This window comes from Cricetulus griseus, chromosome 2, assembly GCF_003668045.3.
Source record: "Cricetulus griseus strain 17A/GY chromosome 2, alternate assembly CriGri-PICRH-1.0, whole genome shotgun sequence".
In the NCBI taxonomy this organism is placed as follows: domain Eukaryota; kingdom Metazoa; phylum Chordata; class Mammalia; order Rodentia; family Cricetidae; genus Cricetulus; species Cricetulus griseus.
The window spans coordinates 379,263,444-379,287,683 of record NC_048595.1 but is presented as its reverse complement, the minus strand read 5'-3'; the positions used below and the strand labels follow the sequence as shown (position 1 = coordinate 379,287,683).

The 24,240-nt window shown below is 47.0% G+C and overlaps 2 protein-coding genes and 1 long non-coding RNA gene across 8 annotated transcripts in view; 1 reads left to right on the top strand and 2 right to left on the bottom strand.

Moving 5' to 3' along the window:
• Srebf2 (sterol regulatory element binding transcription factor 2) overlaps window positions 1-5,715 on the bottom strand; it is a 60,618-nt gene extending 54,903 nt beyond the window's left edge. Inside the window, 1 exon segment of the mRNA NM_001244004.1 lies at window positions 5,471-5,715. Coding sequence (NP_001230933.1) covers window positions 5,471-5,558 — 88 coding nt within the window. The 5' untranslated portion in view covers window positions 5,559-5,715.
• A 175-nt stretch (window positions 5,716-5,890) lies between these two features.
• Ccdc134 (coiled-coil domain containing 134) lies at window positions 5,891-24,205 on the bottom strand. Of its 4 annotated transcripts, none has more exons than XR_004768611.1 (8): window positions 24,066-24,205; window positions 22,045-22,161; window positions 20,722-20,843; window positions 20,452-20,536; window positions 16,827-17,008; window positions 16,558-16,629; window positions 11,075-11,293; window positions 5,891-6,024 (listed from the first exon to the last, which is right to left on the bottom strand). XR_004768611.1 is itself a non-coding variant. In XM_027404114.2 (7 exons), exons 2-7 carry the CDS (start codon window positions 22,145-22,147, stop codon window positions 11,168-11,170), a joined length of 690 nt encoding a protein of 229 aa, XP_027259915.1. In that variant the 5' UTR covers window positions 22,148-22,161; window positions 24,066-24,205; the 3' UTR covers window positions 9,946-11,167. The 4 variants fall into 4 exon arrangements, 1 of the variants encoding a protein (XP_027259915.1); XR_003483071.2 differs by lacking the exon at window positions 5,891-6,024 and adding an exon at window positions 9,946-10,119; XR_003483070.2 differs by lacking the exon at window positions 5,891-6,024 and adding an exon at window positions 9,946-10,083.
• On the top strand, window positions 5,948-18,525 carry LOC107978584. 3 transcript variants are annotated; one of them, XR_004768613.1, is made up of 5 exons: window positions 5,948-6,086; window positions 15,592-15,674; window positions 15,876-16,031; window positions 16,882-17,025; window positions 18,385-18,525. It is a non-coding gene; the product is annotated as an uncharacterized LOC107978584 (long non-coding RNA). The 3 variants fall into 3 exon arrangements; XR_004768612.1 differs by having other exon boundaries at window positions 18,382-18,525; XR_004768614.1 differs by lacking the exon at window positions 15,876-16,031 and having other exon boundaries at window positions 18,382-18,525.
• Window positions 24,206-24,240: the final 35 nt, after the last annotated feature.

Below are 24,240 nucleotides of genomic sequence, written 5' to 3'. Positions count from 1 at the left end.
GGCTCAACGGTTACCTTCTTAAAATTCCACAAAAAACAAAACAAAACAAAAAAACAAAAAAACTGTATCTAGAGCACAACTTAGTTCTACTCACCTCTTGGGTCTCATTCACTATTTTCTTTTCTTCCTTCCTCTTCTTATGCCCCCCCCCCAGACAGGGTTTCTCTGTATAGCTTTGGAGCTTATCCTGGCACTCGCTCTGTAGACCAGGCTGATCTTGAACTCACAGAGATCTGCCTGCCTCTGTCTCCCGAGTGCTGGGATTAAAGGTGTATGCCACCAACACCCAGCTTTTTTTTTTTCATTCAATATTTTCTTACACATAATGTTAATTACAAAAAAATCTCTAGCAGTCTTTTATTTCTAAGGTGCTGCCCCTGATACTTATTTTTAAAAACTGATTATTTTTATGTATATGGGTCTTTGCCTGCATGTGTATCTATCTATGCACTATGAGGGCACTGAACCTCTAGAACTAGAGTTGCAGACATCTGTGAGCCACCCTGTGGTGCTGGGAATTGAAGCTAGGTCCTCTGGAAGAGCAACCAGTGCTCTTAACTCTTACCTGCTGGGTCATTTCTGCAGCCCCAACACCTGTTTCTTTTGTGCCTAGCAAAAAGATCACCTTCTTGACTTTGCCTTTTCTAATCTCAGTGGAAGATTCTATCTTTCTGCCCTTATAAAAGACCTGGCTGGGGCTGGAGAGATGGCTCAGAGGTTAAGAGCACTGGCTGCTCTTCCAGAGGTCTTGAGTTCAATTCCCAGCAACCACATGATGGCTCACAATTATCGGTAATGAGATCTAGTGACCTCTTCTGGCCTGCAGGGACACATGCAGACATGCAGACGGAATACTGTATACATAATAGATAAATATAAATATTAAAAAAAAAAAAAAAAAAAAGACCTGGCTGAGCCAGGCAGTGCTGGTGGCACACACACCTTTAACCACAAACACTCAGAAGGCAGAGGCAGGCGGATCTCTGTGAGTTTGAGGCCAGCCTTGTCTACAGAGTGAATTCCAGGACAGCCAGGGCTATATACAGAAAAAAACCTGTCTTGAACCTCACCCCCACCCCCCAAAGGGACAGACCTGGCTGCTGTCAACAAGGGTATCTTCTCTACTCTGAAATACAAGCCGGTAGGAGGCCAAGGTCAAGTCTGAGGACAGGTATACAACAGGGGGCCAAACAAGTAGCTCTTTCAGAAGTTTTGGTTTTAGGTGTTTGTTTCTTCATCATTAAAAATAAGAGGAACAAGACAGGCTTGAGAGCACATGCCTTTAACCCCAGGACCTAGAACGCAAAGGCAGGCAATCTTGGTGAGTTTCAGGCTACACTGGTCTACATAGCAAGTTCTAGGCCAGTCAAGAACACAAAATCTCAAAAGCAAACAGTAAATAAAGAAACAGCTGATGGGGTAGAGAGTCAGTTCTCTTCAAGAGTATGGATCCTGGAAGGTGGGCGTGCTCCAGGGGATGGTGGACCCTATAACTATGTGCGATATGGGCAGCACTACTGGACTAGTAAGTTATTCAAAAAAGAAAAGGGTACATGAAGTTGGGAGGGAAATGTGGTGGGGAGGTTTTGGGAGAATTCAGGAGATGGTTATGATCAAAATACATTGTATACATGTATGGAATTCTCAAAAATAATTTTTAAGATGATGGGCCAGAAAGACGGCTCAGTGGGTAAGGTGGCATACTGCCAAACTTGTTCAATCCCCAGAACCACATGGTAGAGGGAGAGAACAGACTCTAAAAGCTGCCCTCTGGTCCTATACATTCAAAATGTGGACACATGGACGGGCAAACACACATCCACAAATTGAATAAATATAATAAATGTTAAAAAAAATAAGGTCTGGGAAAATGTCACACAAGTATAAGGACTTGAGCTCAAATCCCAACAACCCAATGAAGGTAATTATGGTAGCTCAAGTTTGCAATCTCAGTGCTCCTCCTTTACCTAGATGGAAGGCAGAGGCGGGAATACTTGGAAGGTTGGAGGCCAGAGAGTACATGCAGTGTCAAAAAACAGAGACCCTGTTCCAAAGAAGATGAAAGCCAAAATTGACACTTGAAGTCATATTCTAACTTCCACAAGAACAACCACAGCACAGCTGTGCCTGCACTCTCATGCACACACACCAAGAAAAAAGATAATGAAGCCAATGTTTAAAAACCTGGAGATTCACAGGGTGGTGGGTGGTGGTGGTGGTGGTGGTGGTGGTGCATGCCTTTAACACTAGGGAGGCAGAGGCAGGTGGATCTCTGTGAGTTCAAGACCAGCCTGGTCTACAAGAGCTAGTTCCAGCCTCCAAAGCCACAGAGAAAACCTGTCTCGGAGGAGGAGGGGAGACACCGACCTGGAGATTCCACATACAAATCTAGACTTTGCCATTGTTTCAAAGAAAATGACATTAATATTCTTCAAAAAGGCTTCACTCCACTACCTAAACTAAACTAGGTTATCTCGGTCTCTATAAAATAGTCCCATTTCATTATGTAGTATCCTGCTAAAATTGTTTATTTATTCTACCTGTTTGACAGTACTGGGGATTGAACATAGGAGCACATGTATGCTAAGCAAGAGCTCTATTGTCGAGGTAGACTTCCAACCTTCTTTTTACTTTTTATTTTGAGATGAGGGTCTCACTAAATTGTTCAGGCTGGTCTTGGAACATGAGGCAACCCTTCTGCCTCAGCCTCTGAAGTAAGTGAGATTGTAACTATGTGTCACTCTGTTCATTCATGTTTTTGTCTTTGCAGTACTGAATTCTGAACCCAGGGCTTTACATATTCCAGGCAAGCACCCTCCAGAGCTATATTCCCAGCCCACTGACCATTTATTTTACTCAAATGAAACAAAAACTTAAAGCTATTAGAGAGAAGAGACCCTGCTGGTCTTAAATTCATAGCTCCAAAGAGGACCTCCTTGAGGCAGGCATGAGATCTCTAGGTTGTAAATTACACCCAATTATACAAAAGTAAATACATTCATATAATCTCTCTTCCTCATCCTAGAAGCACATGGGCTGGTCACCCTGACCTAATCCAATCTTGAAAAGTATACCTAATCATTTAGTACCCCATCCCAGGTATTCATACAGGCATTCCTCAGTGACACTCAGTGAACATTCTCACTGTCCCAGGTGCTGTTCTAGGTGCAAAGAACTGTGGGAAGAACAGGAAAGGTCCTTTTCCTGGTCCCAGTAACATGCTGGGGAGAAGAGATGGGTTTCAAGGGACACTTCTGTCTCTAGACTGATGGCCTTTCGTCTGTCCAACTGGTTCTTCTTCTCTTTTAAGGGTCAATGACTGTCTCCTTGGTGAGATCTTCCTGGTAAAGGAGCCTTCACCCAGCTTCCTCACCCTGACTTTCACTTATTGCCCTATGCAAGCTATTTTATACTCAGCACTGTAGCTCTCACCTCAACCCTATGTGGCCATAAAACACCACCTTTGCTATCTTCCAAAGCTCCTTACAACTGAGATTCCAAAGTCAGCACTTGAATTATTGCTCTTGAAGCAAGGAAAACATTTCCCAAACTTGGCATAGAGGCCTATGAAACTACTGACCCATTGCTGCAGTTTCTAGAGGACACATTTTATTTATACATACATTTAACAATCTATGAAGATAGTTAGATCAACCACTATGTAATTTAACATACTGAAAATTAAGACAAAAGTCATCATAAAATAAATGTATGTTAAAAAAAAAACATGAATTTCTTCTTGTGTCCCTGATATAAACTGTTCTATACCTAATTTTTACTGACTGTGGAACACTTGGTAAGGTAATGATCAGTCCTGGGCTTCAGTCTCAGCACCCAGGAGGAGAGATGACCAGTGTAATTGTCATCTTTACCTGAAAAGGCTGTTAGAAGAATTGAGAATGTGTGTGAGTGCTTAACACTGTGTCTTGCACCAGAGTGCTCAAAACACATTAGCTACCCTTGTGTTCCAAGAACTAGCCCCTCCCAATTTGTTAACCCATTCTTGGTTTAGCAATACACAGTGGAAGAATCTTTGGTTAAAAGTGGAACTTTGAAGCCCGGCGTTGGTGGCGCACGCCTTTAATCCCAACACTCGGGAGGCAGAGACAGGTGGATCTCTGCGAGTTGGAGACCAGCCTGGCCTACAAGAGCTAGTTCCAGGACAGCCTCCTTCGATTACAGGGTCTTGTCACATTGCCTGGATGATCAAAATAAAAAAGCAAACCAAGGGGGAGGGGTGGTGAGATATGAAACAAAACAGGAAAGGGGCAAACACCTTTTTTCAAACAACTGTTGCCACTTCTTTCTTCCTTCAGAAGAGAACCTTCTACCTGCTTCTACCTGCTTCTTCATCTGCAAAATGACGATATAGCCATCATATTTGCCTGCAAGGTTGTAGATTCTAGATGTAATAATACTCCCATAAACTGAGTCATTGCTTAGGAGTTCTGGACTCACTAAAGTAAGACAACACTCCTATAAAAAAAAATGAGAGTGAAACCTATTTCACGGGATGGTTCAAGGGGAAAAATAAAGTAACGCAAAGTATTCGGGGCTGGGAATATCAAAAGAGCCCAACTACTGAGAATTACTAAATTACTAGCCTATTCATTGGATTTCAAATCCTCAAAGGTGGAGTGGAAACAAACTGATATTGGCTCAGGAACAGAGAGAACTGGGCTTTGTTAACCAGCATGATGACCGCGGGAGTCTGGGACCCTCTCCAAACCTTCGTTCCCGTGGCTGAAAAGTGAAGAGAATTGCAAGAGAGGATCCCTGGGCTCCTACCAGTTCGTCCACTTCGCTGTAAAGGCTGCCGAAACAAAGGCCACCCGCTCCCTAAGTCTGTACCCGAGGGGCCAAAACTCAAAATTCTTGCTGCTCAACTCCCTTTGCGGTGCGACAGCAGGAGAGCCCGGGTCTCCAGCCGAGGCCGCCGCACTCTGCCCGCTCCATCAGTAACTTGCTTTTGCAGCTGTTGCCCAAAGTTTTTCCGGAGCGCCTGGAGGAGACCCGGCTGTCAGTCAATCGCGAAAAGAGCAGGGGCGTGGGGAGCTAAGCCACGGGAACCAGTCCGGGAAATCCTGAAGCCGCTCCAGTGGCCAGGCAGGGAGTGACAGGTGCGAAAGCGGGACGCCGGCGACGAAGACCGGTCACAAACCAGAGCGCGTGTGGGCGCGCGAGGGAGGCGGCCGCCTGGCTTCCTCTTCTGGCAGCACTCGCGACGCCCCCAGCCCCGCTTCAGGCCCCGCGGCGCCCAGGGCTCCTCAGCCTCCGGGAGCCCTGCGCCATGGCCCGGGCTGAGGCTTTGAAGCAGGAAGAACTGCGAGCCGCCGGGGCAGTCCGGCCCGCGGGCTCCTTCCCGCGTACGCCAGGGCGGTCGCGGGGTGGGCGCACGCGCACCCGCGAGCGCCGCCGTAACCCCTTCCTCCCCGCGCGCCCCCCGCACTCCCACCCAGCCGCCACTCACCATCGATGTCCCCCAGAGTCAGCTCGTCGCCCAGCTCCGTGAGGGTGTCCATGGTCTCCAGACCGCCCAGCTCGCTGCTCTCGTCCATCGCCCAGCTTGGCGCTGAGTCCCCCGTGAGGTCCGGCTCAGGGAGACGCGGAGGCGGTGCCGCCGCCACCGCCCATGACACCCGACGGCCCCCACCTGGTACCGCCTCACCGGCCCGTGCCAGCCGCCGCCATGTTTGAGCTGCGCCCGGGCTCCACGGAAGGGGCGGGGCAGGATTCCCCCGCCCCGGGCCGCGCCCACTGAGACCCCGCCCCCAGCCTCCGCGCCCCCATGTTTGTTGTCAATGGGACCAGGCTCCGCTTGCCCAATCGGCGCGCGAAGCGGCTCGTGGGGTGATGGCGCGTCATCGATCAGCAGCTCAGATTTGCATAGCGAGACTCCGCCCCTCGCGGTCTCCAAGCGCTAGCAGAAAGTAGCCGCCAAGCCCTCGACCCAGCCTTCCTCTGGTTTAAAGGAGCCGCTACTTTCCCCGTTGGATCAGCTCCAGGAGCAACTTCGTCGAGAGTCTGGGAATAGAAGGGTTAACACACTGCTGCTCGGCGCTGCCTACTACAACCGCCTTTACGCGGTGAGCACATTACGTCATCTTTCTAGTCCCCCCCCCCATCCTAGCCCTGGGTAGAATCATAGTACCCCAACACTCAGGGATATACCGTCACACTTTATTCCACCCAAGACTCGACAAGGTCTTGAATCGCTTGAGTGCTGTCAACATCTTAAAACTAACCCTCAGTCTTGAGAACCTCATAATCATTCAAGGCCTTTAAACAAGGTCATTAGCCCAAGCTCTGGAGGTGGGACTCTTGAGGATTCTGAAGCATCCCACTCTAGCAGTTACCTCACTGTGTCATCTTACAGTTGGTCATATAATACACAAAGGCGCAAACTTCCAAGAATTTATCCCGAGGAATCAAAGATTAGTATTCAAAGAAATGCTGAGTAAATACATATACCTAAAGACTTTCATCACAGAGTTCTCTGTAACTAGGGAAAACCAAGTCCAGGAAGGCACTATATAAATAAATTACCTCCACACTGTGAATTATCATGGCATCCTTAGAAAATTATGGAATGCACGTTAGAAAAAAAAACATGTGTGTATTTATTGACAGGAAAAAGGCTTTCATGGCATACATAGGAAAAATCTTCCTGTGAGTCTGAAGCAGCTGTTTTAGGGGCCAGCTAAAGAACATACAGGTTGTATGGAGAAACTTGTGGATCCATTAATCCACCTTGTGTGCCTGGGCTGGTTAGGCAACTGTCACTAAGCCTCAGTTTTGTCATCTCCAAAATAGCACAGGAACAACCTTGTAATTTTCACATTTATTTAATTTCTGTAGCAATCAAACAGCTTTTACCTTGTAGGTATAAGAGTTGCGGCACTGAGGGGAAAGGTTTCCCCAGTGCAAGTGTTGCAGCTCTGAGGGGAAAGGTAACAAACCTCACCCAAGAGATTTATTGGGAAAGATACAAAAGTATGGTAGCAAAGAACTGAGCAGGAGGTAGGTTTTTATATAGGGTTTCTTGGCAGGGGTGGGGGTGTGGGGTGTGGATGGAGGTTTCCTGGTGGGATTCTGTGGCCCCATCTTGGGTTGCTGCTGCTGCTGCTTTTTTTCTCTTTCTTTCTTTCTTTCTTTCTTTCTTTCTTTCTTTCTTTCTTTTTTTTTTTTGTAGGGCAGAGTTTGGCCACCTGTGTCTTAAGGGATTGAAAACTGCCTTTAGGGCCCTTAGAGTAGTCTAGGGGTGGGGGTGGGAGACACAACTTGGCCACTTGAGGGCCTCCAGGGGCTTACACTAAGTGTGTGTGTGTGTGTGTGTGTGTGTGTGTGTGTGTGTGTGTGTGTGTGTAATAAAAGCACTGAACATAAAAGTAACAGGAAATGGTACAAGTGACCAAGAAAATGAGGTGTGATGAGACTAACAAGGGGCCTGACTTGTGATGTCAAGACTCTAGCTTGGCACCAGCAAGGTGGTTCAGTGGATAGAGGTGCTTGCCACAAAGCAAGCACCCAAGTTCAAACCCTGGGACTCACAAAGTAGAGGGAACCAATTTCCATAACTTCTCTGTCCTTTACATGTGTGCTTAGTCAACTAGCCTGAAAATGCATAAATGAAGGCTCAGTAGAAATGGTTGGGGGCTAGAGAGATGGCTCAGCAGTTAAGAGCACTGACTACTCTTCCAAAAGTCCTGAGTTCAATTCCCAGCACCCACATACTGGCTAACAACCATCTGCAATGAGATCTGGTGTCCTCTTCTGCACTGCAGGCATACATGCAAGTAGAACAGTATATACATAATAATAAATACATCTTTTAAAAAAAGAAAAATAGTTCGTGACACATACCTTTTCTTTTGAGACAAGGTTTTATGTTGTCCTTGCTAGCTAGCCTTGAACTAGGTTTGTAGGCTTCTTTTTTTTCCTTAAAGATTTTTTTTTAAGCTGGGCAGTGGTAATGCAGGTCTTTAATCTTAGCACTCTGGAGGCAGAAGTGGGCAGATCTCTGTTCCAGGCCAGTCTGGTCTACAGAGTTAGTTGCAGGACAGCCAGGGCTACACAGAGAAACTGTGCCTTGAAAAACCATAAACAAATAAAATGTAACAAGATGGTAACTGCTCTGGGCCCAAACCTCAGCAAAACCCTGACATCTTCTAGCCTTGCCCACATAACTAAATGTCTCTTCCAGCTGGCTCCCACTAAGAGGCCAGCCCATTCCACTGCATAAGCCACTCCCTAGGACCTAGGTTGTTCATTTGAAGTGGCCAGACTGATACATCAAGATATCTACTGTGGGTTGGGTAGCTGCTGTGTGTCACTGAACTATTTCCCATGGACTTCCTCTAAGAGCTCTTCTTTCAGGCGTCCTCTATCATCTTTCAGATATCAGTACCGCTAAGAAGCTTTCTGACTGGATGAATCAAGAGTTTGGCTGGAATGAGCTAAAACAATGGTAATGATGGTTAAAGGTAGTGGTAGAGCAGATTTAAGTCTAGAGGGTTTGACTGTCCAAGAAGAAAAGAGCAGAAAAGGGAAGCTAGACCAAAATACCTATTGCTTTAAAGAATAGGTAAGGGAAGACACTAGAAGAACCAGAGCCAACTCTGACTCAGAAGAATAACCCAGAATCCTCCCCAAAGCCCTCAACATCTATCTGGACAAAGACTAGGGAGGGCAGAGGGAAATGGAGGACTGAGGGAGGGAAGGAGAGACATCTAGCAATGGCTTGTCAACCCTAGAGACATATAACAATGGCTGGAGACATTTTTACCTACCTGTGGGACTACTACTGGCATCTAGTAGGTGGGGTCAGGGATATTGCTAAATATCCACACCACTCAGGATAGCCTTCTCACACAACAGTAAAGTGGTCCAAAATGTGAATGGCGCCACTGTTGAGATACCTTGCCTTAAGGGATAATTAAGGGGCTCCCAGAGTGTCCAGGAGTGCCAAGGACTGGACTTAGAAGACTGGAACATCCAAGACCACACTGTCACTGTTGCCAACATGAGCACCCCTAGCAAGGGCCACTGGTCAGGCCATTAGAAAATATACACATTTGTTACCTAGGCCACTGCTGCTACTTAAACACACAATTGGTAGAGCTTCAGTCACATAATTGAATCCCAGCTGCTGGGTGAGCCAGAGAAGCAAGTACCCTCCCTCAAGTGATTTGTGTTTTTGTATTCTAAACCCACCCACCCAACCACCACCAGGCATGGTGATGCACGCCTTTAATCCCAGCACTCAGGAGACAGAGGCATATGGATCTCAGTGAGTTTGAAGTCAGCCTGATCTACAAAGTGAGTTCCAGGACATCGAGAGCTACATAGTGAGACCCTGTCTCAAAGAAACAAAAATAAACAAAAAGAAAGACAGGTCTACAGCCAAGCTGTCCTGGTTCTTTAGAAGTTCTTCCTTCAGTTAAGGGAGGAAGCATTTTCCTTGCAAAGCCAGCAACTACAATCTCTCTCAAAGATGAAGGGAACAGGGAGGACCCTAGTGGCTGGCTCTGGCCCCTAGTCCCTCAAACTCTAGCACAGGTTCAACAGATGATGGGTAGATCTCATCCTTTTCATAGGCCAGTAAATCACAAGCTCTAGTATTGTCATCTCATATAAACCTCACAGGAATTGGCTAGGTCATACAGCTGGAAAGGGACAGGGCTGGGAATGCAGCCCAGGTCTCTAGAGCCAGCTGTGTTATCTACCTCTTCTGCCCCACAGGGGAAACAAGCATTTCTGATGGGAAAACTTCTCCAGTCCTTGTCCCAAATACTTTTCATCCCCCTTACTTTTCCTGAATGAGTTTTGGGGTGCAGGCTACTCTGGGCTCTTCCATGAAGCCTCCCCAACACCTGGCTTCCCTTTGCTATCCTGGCCAGTAGAAAGGCCAGCCTCCAAGGAAGTAATTTAGAGCTTGGCAGAAGATTCAGGCATCATCAAATTTATTTTACCAATGAAGGCACAGCACAGGGAAGGGAGAGAATAGGCCAGGGTCAGTTGGGCTAAGACTCAGGTCTCACGAGCACTGTCAATAAGAGGAAACGTGTACTTGAAGGTAGATACCTGGGGAAGATACCGGGATGGTAGGTGTCTCCATGCCTTTAAGAGATACATTTTGGTTTGGCTAGACCAAAGAGGTAGAGCTGTAATTTCAGCAGAGCCAAGGCAGCCACCTGCCTTGGGATTCATAGAAACCAGGGTGCCCTCTGAGGGCTTAACTCCTTCCACAGCTTTCTGCCCTGTGGCCACGGGACTCTGCTTGAACCCTGAACTGGGAAGCTCACTGATCAATCCAGTTTACAATAGTCCCATTACAAAGCACAGCCTCCTGTAACCTGTCCCACACAGCCTCTCCCCACACACAGGCTGTATCTTTTAGCAGTAGAGACAACAAGTTGATTGTCTCATGAACCAACTCAATGATTGTCCCCAGTTATCTGAGAATAGAGATCATGTTCTTTTAAGGTCTCCTTGAAATAAACACCCTCCCAGGACACTTCTGGGTCCCCTTTCTAAACTGATCCCTCACAAAGGGCAGCAGTGAGTGAAGAAGAGGCCTGAACCTGGCTCTTGCTTCTTTGCAGTGCACAGGCCTGGGGCTCCCTCCTGATGAGGCAGAAGCATACTCCAGCTGGTCCTGACATCTCTAGAAACTACTAGTGCCTTTACAGCCTCCTCCTCAGCCTTCGTGAGGCCAATGGATTTGCTAGCTTTTACTGTTGCTCTGCACATAGCTGGAATGGTGATAGGCAGCCCAGGAATAGAGTTAGGCCAGCTGCAAGCATGGCACCTTCACCTGTAAGTCAGAGCTAGGTTCTGCTGCTTCCTCACAAAGGGCAGCAGCCAGCCTGCAGCCCTCACTCACCAAGAGGATCCAGACCAGGAGCCTCTTCAACCAGCCTCCCCCAACAGATTCCCTAAAGGCCCTATCTACAGAACAGTGTCCTCTCAAGGCTCCCTTGGTGTGCCCTAAGATCCCAGAGGCTCAGTCTTTTCTGCCAAGGCTCAGACCCAGCAAACACAGAGTCCCCATCTGGAAGTGGATGGTGCTCACCATGGTGCTTGGTGCTGCTACACCACAGCCACACAGTTGTGCCTCTTCTGACTGTCCTCTTGCTGATCTCTTAGGCCCCAAACTGCTCCAGGGCTACAACTCAGACTGGGATCTTGAGATTCTTGGGCCTTTCCGGATCTCTTTCCGTCTCTCCTCCTTCTTCCGACGTTTTTCTTCTTCCCTCAAGGCCTTCTGGAAAGGGTCAGTGCTAGGAATGAACTGTGAGATGAGCAGACTAGATTTAGTCTAGAGCAGCAAAGTTTCCTCTGAGCTAAATCAGAATGTAAGACAGGAAGGTTCCTGGAGAAGGCCATACCCTCAGGGAGTCCCAGACAAGGAATCAGATGAAAGGGCTCAGGGAAACCGCTGACTAGATCTTGAGATAATCAGGAGCTTGACAGGCAGACAGGGAGGCAGGAGATTCCCAGGCATGGGAGACAAATGCCAGCTGAGGTGTGAACTGGAAAACAAATACTCTCTTCGAGGAAGAGGGAGCAGGGTGGTTCTTGGAATACCTTCCTGACACCCTTCAGGAGGGAAGCAAGCTAGGAGTCCTAGACAACAGGTGCTGCCACTAGTGAATGAGGAACAGTCCCCAGGAAAGGAGCATACAGAGGCAAAGTGGATCAGAAGTGAAAGAGATGGGAATGCCAGACAGGCAGAGATGGGAGAGGACAGGGTTTGAGGACAACTTCAAGGTCAAGACTCTTCGCACTCCATCCTTTCCAGAAGCTAGCCCATAGCTTCTGTTGTTCTCTGTGGATAATTAACTATCAAACCTGAGTTGCTGTGTCTATTTCTTTGTGGAACTGACGGATGGTTTCCATGACTACACTCCTGCAGGCCTTTGCACATGCTGTGGCCTAGGCCCAGAATGACCTTTCCAGCTCTGTCTGCTTTGTCTCATTTGTTCCAACTCTGCTACCACTGCCCTTGGGACCTCTTCCATGGTTGCCTCCTCCCTGGCATCTGCCTCCTCACTGGCACCTTCTCTTCAACTTTGTGCTAACTTATTCTTGTGTCTCTCCTTTGTGGTCACCCTCTTTGTGCTTGTCATCTACAACAGCATGTTTTATGAAGACAGAATGTTGGTACTGGATGTGGTGTTCCACTATGTCCCAAGCACAGAGGCCCACAACAGCATTCAGTGTACATTTTTAACAAAATGAATGAATGAAAGGACTCATTAGAATATATAACACAAAAACATACAAAACTCAGGTTGTGAAATATGTCCCTTTTGTATATTCTTAAGGCAAAACTGACAAGAGTGAGCTAGGTAGCTGTTAAAAAACAAACTAAGAGTGCCACCTTGTGGCATAACATACCTGCCACATAAGTAGTCCCTGCCTCTGGGAAAAGGAGGATGTCCCAAGAGTGGTCCAGAGACAGGAATGATGTGTTCAGGTTGTTTGGCTAGTGGAATGCCCAACTAATGAGGACTAATCCAACCAGGCAGCCCAATCACCTCCCAGATAGCTGCCATTCTTGTCTCCTAAGAGTCTCTCACTGAGAGGTCCATACTGAATACATAAAAGTGGACAGTTTGGGGACCATTTGTATATTATGTGTAAAGCCCTCGGTTTAAGCCCCAGTCTGGGGAGTTGAGGGATGGAGCTATCAGGATCATTCCCAGCCAATGAAAAGGAAATTGTGTTGCTCCTATGGTCATATCTAAGAACATATTATGATAATGTTACACTAAATTTAACCTGGAAGTTATGTGTTTCAGCCTCCTGTGTGACAGAAGCATATATGATTGCAGGGTGAGAAGAGCCTACTTGCAGAAATTAAGCATCTCCCTAGGTTCCCCTTTGTGGCAAAAAGACTCTCTCCAAGGCCCTGAGCACCTCTGCATGCACTGACTGGGAACACATAGAATCAAGGTCTTGCCCAGGGTTGCTTGCTATGATCAGGATTAGGATGAGAGCAAGCAACCTGGAGGGGTATACCACTGGGAAGAAGTGACAGCTACTGTGATAGGGAAAACCATATCCTCTACCCTTACTGCATAGAGTAGACACTGGCTCAACAGGAATCTCAGAGGTTCTGCTAGATATAAATAGTCAGGCATGGTCCACTGTGGTTCCACTAAGTTAAAAACTAAGGTGATGAACAGAAATTAGTAAATGTTGCTGGTGTGGCAATGAGTGATGACATATGCCTGTAATCCCAGAACTTGGGAGGCAAATGCAAGCAGATCAGGAATTGAGGCTAGCCTGGGCTTCATGAAACACTGTCTCAAAACAAATAAGGAAATAACAGAGAAACCCCAAGAAGGGAGTTGCAGGTCTAGTTGCTATCTTTTAAAGGCCTGTGTCTCAAGTTGGCCCTTGACTGGCAGCTGAAAACCACAGTCTTAATCAGTAAGAGTGTATCACTGTTCTCAAACTGTGAAATCTATATGGTTTGATAAGGTTCCTTCCAGCAGCTTTAAGTTTGGGTACTAGTTAGATACAGAGTACTCATATAACCAACTCTCAGTAAAAACCAGGACAGTAGGTCTCTAGTGAGTTGACAAAGGAAGCTCACACATATTACAACTTGTTGCTGGGGGAATTAAATACATCTGTGACCACTGGGAGAGAATGCTGAAAGCTGGCTTCTCTGCATTTTGTCCCAAGTGTCAAGGCTGGTGTCAAATTCCAGTGCTCAAGTGATCGACCTAGTCAACCTTCCAAATAGCTGGGGTCACATGTGTGTCACCACAATTGGCCAACAGATCTCTATAACCTGGGATCACATGTGTGCTGCCATTACAATGGGCCAACAGGTCTCTATAACCTGGGGTTATGTGTGCTGCCATTACAATTGGCCAACAGATCTCTATAACCGGGGGTCATGTGTGCTGCCATTACAATTGGCCAACAGATCTCTATAACCTGGGATCATGTGTGCTGCCATTACAATTGGCCAACAGGTCTCTATAACCTGGGGTTATGTGTGCTGCCATTACAATGGGCCAACAGGTCTCTATAACCTGGGGTTATGTGTGCTGCCATTACAATGGGCCAACAGATCTCTATAACCTGGGATCATGTGTGCTGCCATTACAATTGGCCAACAGGTCTCTATAACCTGGGGTCATGTGTGCTGCCATTACAATTGGCCAACAGGTCTCTATAACCTGGGATCATGTGTGCTGCCATTACAATGGGCCAACAGGTCTCTATGACCTGGGGTCATGTGTGCTGCCATTACAATTGGTCACAGGTCTCTATAACCTGGGATCATGCGTGCTGCCATTACAATGGACCAACAGGTCTCTATAACCTTGTAAGAACTCCTCTGTCCCAATCACATCTGAACCTTCTGAAAGGTGTAGGTGAAAGAGGAGGTAACTAGAGAAAAGAAAAATTATAGGTATCAGGATGAGACACATGAATAATTCAGCAATGATTAAGCACCTGGGAATGGCTTGAGACTCTAGAAAGCACAGAGAATGATACAGTGGCAGGTGCCACTAATCGTCACTGGGTGTGTAATTCCTATCCACATGATGGGAACACTCACATTGACACAGTCAATACTGTGAACTAGTCTGTGTCCCACACCATCAAAGGTCTCCTCAGAGTACATATGCACACACAAAGGATGGCACAACCTTATTTACTCTCACAGATAAACTACCCCCCCCCCAGCCTCTGCCCAGATAGGGCTTTTCTGTGAAACCCTGGCTGTTCTGGTACTCATTCTGGAGGTCAGGCTGGCTTTGAACTCAGAGATTCACCTGCCTCTGCCTCCTGAGTACTGAGATTAAAGGTGTGTGCCAACACTGCTTGGCCTTTCTTTTATTCCTAATGCATGAGAAGCTTGGATTATACCACACTTGCAACTGAGGGTAAAATTCTGCAGTTAAATACCCTCAATGTACTAAAAGCCAAACAATGAACTGAAGACTTAAAGTGTTAAGTGGGAGAGAAAGGGCCACGGGAATGTCTATCCATAGTGGATGACTGTTGCTTTGTGCCCATCTATTGCATCCTATAATTACTAACAAATACATTCAATGAGATTGGCAAGTAAAAATCCAAATTTTAGGTGGATGTAACAGATAATACATTGATAGTTCAAAATGAGACACACTAGTTCCCCAAGACTTAAGTCTTGGTTGAGTCAGGGACCCTGGAGAACATGGTAACTACAGTTAGTTCTGCAGGATGGCCTTACCCCTGTACTCAGAATAGCCAGGTGTGGTGGCTCATGCCTGTAATCTCAGCACTTGGAAGGATGGCCAAGGCAGGAAAGTTTAAGGTCAACTGGAGTTAGAGAGTAAGACTCTCAAAAATCAAATCAACAATCAAAAAACCAATACATCTGACTGCAGCCTCAATAAATGACATGAAACAAACTGAATGGATTTGGTCATTGCCTCTCAGTGAGATTAATCTCAGGCAGCAGGCTATGGAACAAACAATTTGCAATGGCGCTAGGCACCTTTCTTGCTGAGCACACTAATAATGCAAAATCTGGTAAGTTCTCTTGTTTGATTAACTTTATTTTTGTTTTGTTTTAAGGCATTTTTAGTCCAGACTGGCTATATTCACTATATAGCCAAGGTGGTCTCTTGCTCCAGCCTCCTGAGTGCTTGGGGTTACAGGTAAGTACCACCACACCTCCCTTCTAGCAACTTTACCCAGACCATTTTTCAGGACTATTTTTGCAAAGAGACTAATCTTGGAAGGATGAGGTATCTTTCCCTGGACAAAGCATAGACCCATTTAATTCACTATGAAGAAAGATGGCAAACTTTCCAAGTACAGTGGTCTGCAAGAATAATGCAAACCCACTGCATGCACAGCATCTGCCTGGCCTTCTATGTAAAGACCTGGAAGAACAAGGGCACCCAAGAGGATGAGCCCAGAAGTCTAGTTACTGCTTTTGCTGCATTGAAGAATGTCTGTGACCTGCTGGCATCTATAAACAGTAGCAGGCTACTTTGTCAGCCTGCAAGCAGGTACAACCTTAGACCCATCAGACTCAACACCCCTCGCTACACAGTTCAGTCCTAGTGTTTTCTGGGCAAAGGAGAGGCCCTTTGAGGCTGGCCCTGCCCTGCTCCCTCTGATCCCTTCTCCCTGTATGTGTCACCATCTGTCTTCTCAAACTGCAGCTGTTAGCCCCAGAGCCAATTTTAGAGCCCTAGATTAAAGGAGTGTGTAGGAGTGAGAACAGAAGCCCCAGTGTACCAGTAGCAGAGGCTCAGAGCAGGGAAGAACATGATTTGACCTCACCTGGTCACCCTGACACTCACAACTTGGGTTCATATTGTGCAATGAGATAAAGATGCTCACAGCTCAGGAATCACCCCAATCTCCATTCACCCCCAGCTATGGTACCCATTCAGGAAAGAACAATGATTTGTCAGAGCCTTCAGTAACTTGAGTAATGGTTTTTGGACCAGTATTAATTGGATTGTTTGGTTCCAAGTTCAAAGCTCTCACAGTCCACCCTAGATCTTGGCCCCTGCAGACCCAGCTCACCTCTGTCCGATCTATTTTAAATGGGTTCTGGAAGTCAGAGTCTTTCTCACTGATCCCCAGCTCCTGGGCCATCTGTGGATGAGAAAGCTAGTCATGTTCTTCTTCCTTCTGCTCCCCGATTTCCAGAGAGCCATTCCCACCAGGCAGGGACTTAAGCTTTAGACCCCAGACAGATGTGGGACAGAAACAATCCCTAGGGACCCTCAAGGATAACTGACAGGGCCAACCACAGACAGAATTAGGCTCCCAGCCCTCTTACCAGTCCTTACCAGGTTGAGGATGGGTGAGTGGGGCCCCTGGTCAAAGACACCTGTCTGATTGCAGAAGCTGATGCCCCACCGGATGAGGAGGTTCCAGTTGGAATTATGGTCAAAATAGTGGTGCACGATCTTTGGGAATCGCAGCACCACGTCCCCAAAGAAGGCTGTGTTCTCCACCACGTGGGAGAAAGCTGGCAAGAGAATCTTGGTGAGTTATCAGGGTAGTTGCTCTTCTCTTGTCCACCCAGCTGGCCCCAGACCTCCTCCAGGAATGGAGAAATCTAAACCCACCAGTCAGAGAAGATTACACCCAATGATCACAGACTGCTCATTGCATGTGTAGTATGCACCAGGGCCTCACACCCCATTGATGGGCTTTAGAAGGGAAGACCACTGCTGCCCCTGTTTTACAGGCTGTGGGTTAGGTGTTTGTTTTGTTTGTTGATGGATTTTTTTTTTCAACCTGTCATAAGCTGGAGTCATCTGGGAGAGGGAACCCCAATCAGAGAATTGCTTCCCCAAGACTGGGCTGTTGGCATATCTGTGGGGCATTTTCTTTTTCTTTCTTTCTTTCTTTCTTTCTTTCTTTCTTTCTTCCTTCCTTCCTTCCTTCCTTCCTTCCTTCCTTCCTTCCTTCCTTCCCTTCGTTCTTCTTTTTTATTTTATTTTATTTTTGAGACAGGGTTTCTCTATGTAGCTTTGTAACCTGTCCTGGAACTCGCTCTATAGACTAGACTGGCCTCAAACTCACAGAGATCTACCTGCCTCTACCTCCTGAGTGCTGGGATTAAAGGTGAGCGCCACCAATGCCTGACTATTGTGGGGCATTTTCTTGATGGATGATTAACATGAGGGGACCCAGCCTACTGTGGGTAGTGTTATCCTCAGCTTATATAAGAGAGCAGGCTGAGCAAACCATGTGGAACAAGCCAGTAAGCAGCACTCCTCCATGGTCTCTGTGTCAGTTCCTGCTTTGGCTTCCCTCGATGGTGAACTATAATCTGTGAGCAAAAAGAAACCCTTTCCTTCCGAGTTGATTTCAGTCAAGGTGTTTATCACAGGAACAGGAACAAACCAGGACACAGTTAGAAGACTGAGGCTTAGTGACTAATGAGTGTCAAACCTAGGCTGCAGACCTGGGTATGTTTGGACCCTAGGTTGCAAACCTAGGGATGTGTTCAGACTTAAAGCTTGCTGCATTGGGCACTCACAGCAATGCATTGGGCAATACAAAACCAGGGCTCAGGAGTTCAAGGTCATCCTTGGCTACAGAGTCATGGGGTCAGCCTGGGCTACATAAAACCCTAGGTATTCCCTTTATTTTGAAAAAAGATTGGTTTACTTTGTGAACCACAGATGGTCATTGTTTTGTACAAAGATGCTCCAGCCATGCAGGCAAGTGTCTAGAGCTGTGACTTGGCATTAGCTGTCAATGAAGGGTCAGTTCTGTCAGGAGGGCCAGCAAGGTCAGAGTTGTATTGTGTGTGCGTGCGTGCGTGCGTGCGTGCGTGCGTGCGTGTGTTTTAAATACTCTTTCAATTTAATTTTATTTCTTTTTGCTCAGCAGGGTGTCCCTGAACTCTGATCCTGCCTCTACCCACCAAGTGCTGGGATTACAGGGGTGTGCATCTGATGGAGGATGTCCTTCTGTATGCTGTGAATATATGTTTCTTTTATTGGTTGATGAATAAAGCTGTTTCGGCCAATGGACAGGCAGAATTTAGCCAGGTGGGAAATCCAAATAGATAAAGGTAGAGTCAAAGAGACGCCATGTAGCTGCCCAGAAAGCAAGAGGTCCAGGCATCACTGGTAAGGCAAGACCACGTGGAGATACACAGGTTAATAGAAATGGGTTAATAATTAAGAGAGCTAGCCAATAAGAAGCTTGAGCCATCGACCAAACAGTTTATAATTAATGGAAGCCTCTATGTGTTTATTTGGGACTAAATGGCTGTGGGACTGGGTCAGCACACACCATTACTAAACTTAATTTTCTGTTAGGTGCTTTATAGTAGGAAATTACCAATACGGAATTAGGTAGAAATATAAGGGTATTTAATAGGGAAAAGCCTTACTTACAGAGCGAACCAGCCAGCCGGTGGTAGTCTGTACAGCAAGAAGCAAAGAGAAACCGAAACCGAAAACACAGTCCCCTTACTCACTCTGACCATGCCCTCATAAGCCCTCAGGTATTTCTGTAGCCAGCCCCTAAGAAGGCGTGGCTACAGCTTCCCCTACAGTGCTTACTCTCTTTCAGTAGTGGCCTTTGTGTGGCCAAAGGCTAACCTAAAACTCAGTACATAGCTCAGGTTGGCCTTGAATTCATGATCTTCATTCTAAAAGTTAGGGTTATAGGTGTACAACACCACTCCTGGCTTATTTTGAAATTTTCAGACTTATTTGCTACAACATAAAACTCCTTCACCCTGCTCTCTCTAATGCTATAGTCCTATGTCACTGTATCTAAACTGGGAAATTAACAGCAATACATTAACTTAGATAGAGCTATTTGACATTTGAATTTGGTCAGTTTCCCCACAATGTCTTTACTCTAATGAGATCAACAGATCAGTTTACACTGGGGTTAGAGTGTTCACTCTAGTGACAGGTAAGAATGAAGATTAGCCATATCTTCACTCCTAGGACAGAGAAGACCCACACAGCCCTGCCTAGCGCTGGGTGGGCATCACAGGGAGGCAAGCAGAAGCCAAAGATCTGCCAGGTTGGCATGTGGGCCATGGACCCATGGACTTCAGAGTAATTTCGACACCCAGAGAACTGAAGAATCAGTTTGGTTCAGAAAGAGGAGTAAAGGCAAATAACTTACTTGTTCTCTTCCAAATGGAAAGCAGAAGCAACTCACAAGCATGAGGGGTGACCCCTATAAAAGTCATCATTCACACACAAGCCACTCCCTCCTCTGGGTGATTCTAAGAACTATTATTGCTAAGCTGTGACTGGTTAGGCCAGACCTTTAATCCCAGCACTCAGGAGCCAGAGGCAGGCAGATTCTCAACACATTTGAAGCCAGCCTGGTCTACATATGAAGTTCTAGGATAGCCACGTTTACATAGTGAGAAAAACAAAACTGTGATCTGATTGTAGGTATGAGTGAGGAGGGACTACCACTAAAGAGAAGTTCTTGCAAGAGGGGACAAAGGGACATGAGACATCCCTTCATCTTACTTGTTTTCCTCACCTTGTCTGAAAAGAGAACTAAGGAGTTTGGGTTTTTTCACTATAGTAGCAAAGAGTGCTGGCAGTCACACTGACCCAGCTGTTTAACCAGCCTCAGTCATTTCTCCTTCTAACAGGAACAATTCCTATTTGCCTTCCTAAAGTGCATGGCAGACTCTGCCCTGGTCCTCAGCATGGTGGTAGGCAGAAACTCTTCTCTGGCTCCCATGGCCTAAGCACAGGGCAGCATAAAGGAGAGTGTACTAAGGACAGAGAAACTGGCTTCAGACCCCAGAGATATTTAGAGAACCATAGACTAGGCTCTTATCTACCCTAAGCCAACTACTCAGGTACCATATGAGGATATTCCCGGGGGACAAATGACAAGAACAGAGAAGGACCAGCTGGAGAGTACCAGGGTGGCAGGCAGCAAAGTGAAGTGTTGGAGAGACCATACCATCCTTCAGCTTCTCATCCTGGGGTAAGGGCCCATCTGGGAGCACATTGGCAGCAGTGAGCACTGTCCGGGAGTCCTCCAGCACCTGAAGGAACCCCATGTTGGCTAAGTGGCTTTGTGGAGACTTCACACCCTAGCTCCAGCCCCAGTTACCTGACTCCCACTCCAACTCCCTCATTGAACACTATCCCTTCAGACAACTCCTATTCATCCATCAGTGCACAAATTGGAGCCCTGTCCTGCTGTGAGCTTCCCTGCTCCATGACACACCTTAAAGAGTCCCTTAAGCATGACATCAAGGATCTTGTACTGCTGGTGGATGTCGTTCAGCTGCGCCAGGTTCTTCAGTGCCAACAACTGCTCCCGCCGCTTCACCTCAAACATCTTCTTGTCTGAGCACCATTAAGTTAAAGCACTAGCAGAAAAAACCCTACCTGGACAATCCAATGGCCCTGACTCAGAGGGCCCCTTCCTAACCTGTGCCACTAAAATCCTTAACAGAGATGGACTGTTATGAAATACACAGATCCTGTAATGTACCATTTATTCAGATCTCAGAGACTCCAAACCCAGAAAAGAGCTTAAACCCAACACTCCAAGATCTGGCATCTCTCCTCCCATTCCTGTGTCTTCCTGTCACCTCTCACAATCATTCATTGTTCCAGGACCTCCGGCAATCTGCTTAAACTATACCCTCAGCCTGAGATGCCCTCACCATTCTCCCGGAGTTTCTACCCTCAGGACCTTGCTCGGAAGGTCCATAGTACAGTGTTTCTCCCAAGACATCCTGTATCCACCAGGGCCTCCACCACACAGCACAAAGGCCTTTGGTCTGGATGTTGTGGTTTATATGAGAATGTCCCCATGTGGATGTTTGGTTCAGTTTGATAGACCCTTTAGGAAGGATTAGGAGTTGGAAGTGTGACCTTGTTAGAAGTGTGTCACTGGAGATGGGCTTTGAGGTTTCAAAAGCCCACACCTGGCCCAGTCTTTTTCTCTCTGCTTCCTGCCTATAGATCAGGATATAAGCTCTCAGGTACTGCTTCAGCACCATGACTACCTGTCTGCTGTCATGCTTCCCACCATGATGATCAAGCACTAACTCTCTGAAACTGTAAGCAAGCCCTCAATCAAATGCAGCCTTGGCCATGGTTTCTTCACAGCAACAGAACAGCAACTACACATGCTTTCTCCCTCTAGCTCTGTGGATGTCTCAAAACCAGGGATGGTCTTGTCTCATCCTTGTGTTGCCAAGGTATGGTTCAGGGGACCAATGTCAAGATAAACTAGTAATCCAAAGTTCCAGAGGACCTGCCTGAGGTCTTACCAGCCAGGCACTATACATGTACACTCCTTACCACACTTTTACAGATCTGAGAGATGGGCCTAAACTTCAGTTAACATACAGGAAATCAGCTCAGGAGAAAACTGACTTGCTCACAGTCTGACTAGAGCTTGTCTCCTCTCCCATTCTTAGCAACTCTATCTGCTTATCCCTGGAACTTCCCCCAAGGAGTTATGGGCACTCAGAGATCTCATTTATCAGCCCTTCAAGGACAGCTCATTCATCCCACCCAATCCCCAAAGAGATACAAATCTTGAGGCTTGGGTCCAGGGTTGTCTTTTGGGTGCCTGTGACTTCTGAGCCAGACAATAGTAGGACAAAGAAGGACACCAGGAACTGAAGAAGGTCCATATCTGAGACTGGAGCTGGAGGAGTAAAGCCAAAGAAGGTGAGTGAGCTCAGTGAAAAATCAACTTCCAGACATGACCCAACCTCCAAATACCCAAGAACCCAGCTTCGGGAAGCCCTGAAGATCTAGCCAGGGCTGGTGACAAGCATACACACAAAACAGGCCTATGGGATTGCAGAAGAAAGAGAGGAAGAGAGAGACCTTAGTAATGCTTAGTGGACAGGGATGGACTGAGGCTAGAGCTCTAGTTGGAGTCTTGACCACAGCTGCCTTTGTTACTGGGCAATTGTCCCAGCTCTCTAAACCATAGCTTTCTTACCTGTAAAACAGGGCTTAAGAGGTCTCTTTCCTGATGCAGAGAGACATGTCTGGATGATGTACTATGTGTGAAGGAAGGGCCTGGTCAACCGCCTTCCTCTCAATTCCCTATGCTAGCCTCCCTCCTAAGGGTATCAACCAGGAAGATCCAGACAGTGGAAAAAGTATGCAAAACTTGTGTGGATTCCCTCCTTCTACACCTTCTCCTGACATGTGAAAGAAAGAAGGGACACAGGGTGGGAAGGGAATCATGGCAGTCATCAGAGATACCACTCACTTGCCACATGCAACATCTGTTCCTTTTCCAACAGCCCACAATTATCAACTAAGTACAGTTCCAGGCAGTTCTAGAGCTGGGAACACAGACACAATAAGTATGGCAAACCAAACATCCCGTACTTCGTTCTTTGTGTGGGTAAGAGACAGACAATCAAGAAATATATATTTTTTAAGACAATACTAGGGAGATGATTTGGTTGATAAAGTTGGAAGCATGAGGACCTGAGTTTGATCCCCAGCATCTATGTACAAGCTGGGCACAGTACATGTTTGTGGTCCTAAAGCTGGAGACAGAACTATCCCTGGGAACTTGCTGGCCAACTAGTCTGGCTGAATCTAGGAGCTCCAGGTTCAGTGAAAGACCCTGTCTCAACAAATAGGATAGAGAAAGATATTTGATATTGACCTCTGTCTTCCACATGCACACACAGAGGTGTACACACATGAACACATACACAATTTAAAAAGAAAATGATGAGAGGAAGCTGATGAGACACAATAGGCAGAACTTGCTTAAGTTTGAGATTAATCTAGGCTACATGGTGAGATCTTGTCTAAATCTCCAAAATGGACAAAATGGGGGTAGAAGACGAAAGTCAAGGGAGGCCTCATACTCAGATACCCAGTTTTACTAATGTGGGAACTGAGGGACAAAAATAAACAAATGAATAAATGAAGTGGCTGTTCAGAGCCTCAGTTGTTCCTACACTGAGGCAAAATCGATGCTCAATTCAGTTCAGTCTCTTGTCTCTAAGCAAAGGGCACCTCATATCAAAGCTGGCCACACCCCAGCCCCAGAGTTTGAGTTGCTCAGTGAGAGGCCGTTAGGAGATTCTGCCCGACTTAAATGAGACAGCTGAAGCCTAGGGAAGGACTCCAAGATCATCCAAGACACCTCTCCTTCCGCTTCACGTTCTAGGACCCAAGGAACCCTGAACCAGGTCACAGCAAAACTTAGGTAAAGAGAAATTTAACAGACAAACTAAGATTAACTCAAGCAGGACAAACGTGAGAAAGAAAACAGCGGACTGTGGTGGCAGATTTGGTTTTCTTTACTGTAACTCTACTATTCGGCCTCCAAACCTCGCTTCTGTCCCGAGCGGCCCCAGAGCTCTTCCAGGCTCAGCAGGCGACTCTGAACTCGTTTTGAAGAGCTAGTGGTAGTGGCAGCCGCTGGTTGGTTCCAAGCTTTGGGGCTTCGGAGGAGCTAGAGAGCCCTTGCAATAGGTAACGGAGTCTCAAAACTCGGACGCAGTGCGGGGAGCTCAGCACTCCCCTCCTAAGAAGCCGACACTACAGCCCAGCACCCCCGCCACCACCTACCCGGGCCGGCAGCGCAAGGTGAGGGCAGCCCCTCGGCATGCAGCTCAACTGCCGGAAGCACCCAACTCCGGTGAAAACGCAACTCCAGAGGACCGAGCCAGCCGCGCTAGGAGATCGACCAGCGGCCGTCCCACCCACTGCGCTGCTCCGGACCAATGAGATCGGGTCGCGAACC

What these genes read in the sequence shown, in the direction of transcription:
- Ccdc134 (XM_027404114.2), bottom strand. Translation starts at nt 22,147, where the DNA reads ATGGACCTTCTTCAGTTCCTGGTGTCCTTCTTTGTCCTACTATTGTCT. An exon ending in TGCTTAAGGGACTCTTTAAG is followed by an intron (nt 20,537 to 20,721) that starts GTGTGTCATGGA and finishes GGGTTCCTTCAG; the next exon opens with GTGCTGGAGGACTCCCGGAC. An exon ending in GGATGAGAAGCTGAAGGATG is followed by an intron (nt 17,009 to 20,451) that starts GTATGGTCTCTC and finishes TTCTCTTGCCAG; the next exon opens with CTTTCTCCCACGTGGTGGAG.